The sequence below is a fragment of the Sesamum indicum genome, unplaced genomic scaffold, assembly GCF_000512975.1.
Source record: "Sesamum indicum cultivar Zhongzhi No. 13 unplaced genomic scaffold, S_indicum_v1.0 C00744, whole genome shotgun sequence".
Taxonomy (NCBI): Eukaryota; Viridiplantae; Streptophyta; class Magnoliopsida; order Lamiales; family Pedaliaceae; genus Sesamum; species Sesamum indicum.
In genome coordinates, this window is record NW_011629808.1 from 1 (window position 1) to 3,888 (window position 3,888).

At 36.0% G+C, this 3,888-nt stretch overlaps 1 protein-coding gene across 4 annotated transcripts; it reads left to right on the forward strand.

Moving 5' to 3' along the window:
• Positions 1-3,419, forward strand: LOC105155230 (DNA-directed RNA polymerase V subunit 7-like). 4 transcript variants are annotated; one of them, XR_002286527.1, is made up of 3 exons: positions 1-81; positions 1,211-1,869; positions 3,095-3,419. XR_002286527.1 is itself a non-coding variant. In XM_011071099.2 (3 exons), exons 2-3 carry the CDS (start codon positions 1,220-1,222, stop codon positions 3,176-3,178), a joined length of 501 nt encoding a protein of 166 aa, XP_011069401.1. In that variant the 5' UTR covers positions 1-81; positions 1,211-1,219; the 3' UTR covers positions 3,179-3,419. The 4 variants fall into 4 exon arrangements, 1 of the variants encoding a protein (XP_011069401.1); XR_002286529.1 differs by lacking the exon at positions 3,095-3,419 and adding an exon at positions 1,986-3,086; XM_011071099.2 differs by having other exon boundaries at positions 1,211-1,636.
• Positions 3,420-3,888: the final 469 nt, after the last annotated feature.

Sequence of the window (3,888 nt, forward strand, 5' to 3'; positions counted from 1 at the left end):
CTCTCTCTCTCTCTCTCTCGGTGGCGATTTCCCCCATTGCTGTAGTTTAAATTTCGATTTCAGTTGGCTTTTTTCGTTCAAGTAAGATTTTTTTTTTTCCTTCCCTTTTTTCCTTGTCTTGCTATGCCTATAGGTGTGTAATTAGTATGAATACATGTGATTTTAGGATGCCATTTGGATTTATCTTGCTGAATTTGTTTGCTTGTTTTCTTATACGTTGAGACTGTATGCGTATGTCTCTCTTGGATCTTGGTTTATTTCGATTCATGGGCTTTGTTTGATTTCCATACTCTGGCATTGTTTTTTATTTGTTTATTCTAAAATATGATACAGAATCATAGATGGTTTAGGCAGGATTGCGAATTATGTTTCAGTCAAGTGGGATTTTGTTTTAGGGGGAAAAAAGGTTTAATTTTATGAAATTTGCTAATCCCAAGATCAAAATGAGTGTAATTGAATCCTTGAGGCAATATTATTCTTTTCCATGGAAATTTGCCTGTTCTTGTAAGCATCCAGCAGTAAGAAACAAGAGGGCGTCGTATCTCGTGGACGTTAATGAGTGAAACGTCAGTAAGAATGCTGCATATTCGTTTGATCTGTTTATAGATGGAGGCCGTGCTTCACATGTTCCAAAAATGCATAAAAAAATCAAGCATCATATGAATGTGTTTTTACATGTGTAAGTTCTTTTTGACCAGTTGCTATAAAATCTGTGTTTTTGCATTGGTAATAACTACAACATAAGGACTTGTTTTCAACTAGAAGACCTGAGAGCTAGAGTAGGAATGTCCGATTAGTATGCATCGTCTGAGAAGAATTCAGGTTGAGTTTAGTTGTTATGATTACATAGTCTTGTTGATTTCTTAGGATAGTAGCTTGCAGGGAATGTTTCATGTCGGGTTGTTAGTGTAAATCTGTCGCCACAAATGTAAAATTTTGAGTAATGTCTAGAAGTCAAAACTTTTGTTGGACTCTAAATCCTTGGAATTCGATTTTCTTGTTTTATGAGCAGGGGTGTTTCTATTTAGTTGCATGAGCATAATATGACATTTTATATTAAGGTTGTTCACAGTCCATGTCTAATTTTTCAATCTAGTTTTTTATTTTAACTCGAACGTGGAGATTCTTCGAAGCTGCTTGTTCACTACTATTGCCATTCAAATGTGTCATAGATCCACGGTTCCAAATATTCCTTTCTCATCTTATGCAGGTTGTAGGTATGCTGCGTGAAGTAATATTTACCAAGAGGGTTGGAGTCCCTGTTAAAAACCTGGATGAAAACAGAGAGGTCTTAGCAAGTGTTATTGCAAACCGCCTTCTGAAGCAACTATCAAACATGAAGGCCTGTGAATATGGTTACTTGCTTGCAGTAACAAAATTGATTAGTATAGGGGAAGGAGACAATAAGTTCAGTTCACAACACATCCTTTTTCCAGTAGACTTCCGCTGCCGAACCTTTATACCTGTGGATGGCGAAGTCATGACTGGGATTGTACACAAAATAAATGAATGTGGTGTCTTTCTCAAGTCTGGACCCATGAACATGGTTTATTTATCATCAAGGTTGATGCCAAATTACTATTTTGTTTCGGGGGAAAATCCAATCTATGTGCGGGAGGATTCTTCCAAGATTGAGGTTGGTGTGGTGCTCCGTTACATGGTTTTTGCTGTTAAATGGGTAGAGGACAGGTGGAGGGAATTTAGAGTTCTGGCAACTATAGATGCTGATGGCCTTGGCCCAGTTTCATTGAACGGGTTAGATGGAATAGATTTGTAAAGCAATAATCAGTTTTATTCAGGGTCAATTCTTTGCGGTCACTTGTGCGAAAAGGGAAAGGGTGTTAACAAATTCTTGATGAGCCGTTTTAGGTACGGAAGAGTAAATTTCTTTCCTATTTTTTGTTGTTTACTCATGGGATTTTCACTATGGAAGTTGCTTTAATGAATATGGCCTGGTAACATTAACTGCTCTCAGTTTCAAACAGTCAGTGTGGACCTTCTAGCCAAGTCTTTTAATGTGTGGATGCATAAGGAAGTAAAGGACACAGGATGTCGTATGCTCAATATATTGAAAGATTAATCTTTAAGGATAGGGGTCCGGCAGCTGGGTGGTATCCTGGTGAATGGAGATTAAAAGTGAAGGCAAATGTGGTCGCATATGCAGTGGGAGGAACCACCGACTTTTGTAGTTTAACTGCTCTAGGAAGAGAAGATAGACTAGCAGCCTGCTACCATCAAACATAAACAAATGAATCGTTCCGATTTAATTAAAACAACCCAGAGGAAATACTTGTAAACTTTGAGACAGTTTTCTTATTGTGGATTTATAATCTGCGGAATCTGTTAGACTGTATCAGCTCTCTTTTCCTTTATTCTTCTTAAATAACAAACTTTTGAAGTTTGTTATGCCTTTAGATGCATCTCTGTTTTCAGCTATAAACACATATGTAACATTTTTCTTTATTACAAGGAATATTAGAACACTACTCTCATAAAAGTTTATGTCTAATGTGTCTCTTAATCTTTGAATTTCAGTCGATCTCTTTTTTTTCCTCTCTGCTACATAATTTTCCTTCCTGTTTGTCTAGTATGTACCTTTCTATCTGGAGCTGGATTTCTCACATGTATTATCTGGGGTTCTTCTTTCTGGTTTGAAGTATTATGATCTGATAAATTCTTCATTGCATTTAGGAAACATTAGAAAGTAATTGCGCATCATGCTTCCAGTTATCAAGTTTTCAGTCTATGCATGATTGAATTTCTTATGCCTAACTTAGAATGTCTTAATGGAGACATGTAAAATAAGTTCTCAAACTCATCGATCACGTCACCCTCAAAAGGTACGTTTGGGTGATAGCTTTTCATTTCTTCTTGTTTTTCCATCCGATGTACATCACTGATATGCTTCCTGAAGTGAGCCCAACGTGGCTTTTCAACCTTTACTTGCAGTATATGATTGTCGTCTTATCTAATCTTGACCTTTTACTTAAACAGGGGGCCACCGGAGAATAGCTGCAAGCCTTTAGTTACTGCATAGTCCTTCAAATCTATCTCACCATTGCGAGTCTAACTATTTGTTTCTCATCTGATGCAGGTGGCTCCTATGTTTCCTGAAGTGGACTTTGTCTTGAAAGTGTCAGTTCCTGCTGGACAAGAACAGAAAGGTCCATGCAAATGATGTGAAAGACCTCTACTTTCTTGCAGTCTCCAGATTGAATAGCAGATGACAGGAATATAACAAGTCCCTGTCCCAACACGTTTTTCTATTAACTAGACGTGGTCTCCTTCATCAAGCTGTGAAACAGGGGTTGTTTATCAGTTCTTTTCCGTGTGAAGCATGTAGTCAGAGTGAAGGGCCAGTCAATCTTGGAAAAAATTACATGCAGCCAGGTTATACAATAAACAGGGGTTCTGTTCTTTAAATCTTGAAAAAATTATCAGTTCTGTTTTGCACTTGGACACAAGGGAAAAAGAATAAGATATAAGAAATACCCCAGACCCCAAATAGATTGAGGGATGGCAATTGGCCCCGACCCGGATCTGCCTGGGGTGGATTTGGTACTTTATTTACTGGGTTTGGGATGGGTCTGGGTCCAATAAATTACTTATACATTATTAATAGAAAATTATGGTTCTATATATAAAATTTAAGTAAATTTAAAACAAAAGACTGATATTATTAAAAGAATATATATTTAAATGATATAATGATAAATAATTTAACAAAAAAAAAAATTATTCACATAAAAGAAATTATTCATCATTATTTTTCGTCCAAAATATATTATCATCTACCTCAAATATTTTCCAAATATATATACTCATTTATAATCCATTTTTTATGTAATTTTTATATTTATCTTTTACATATTTAAAATTATTAAGTTA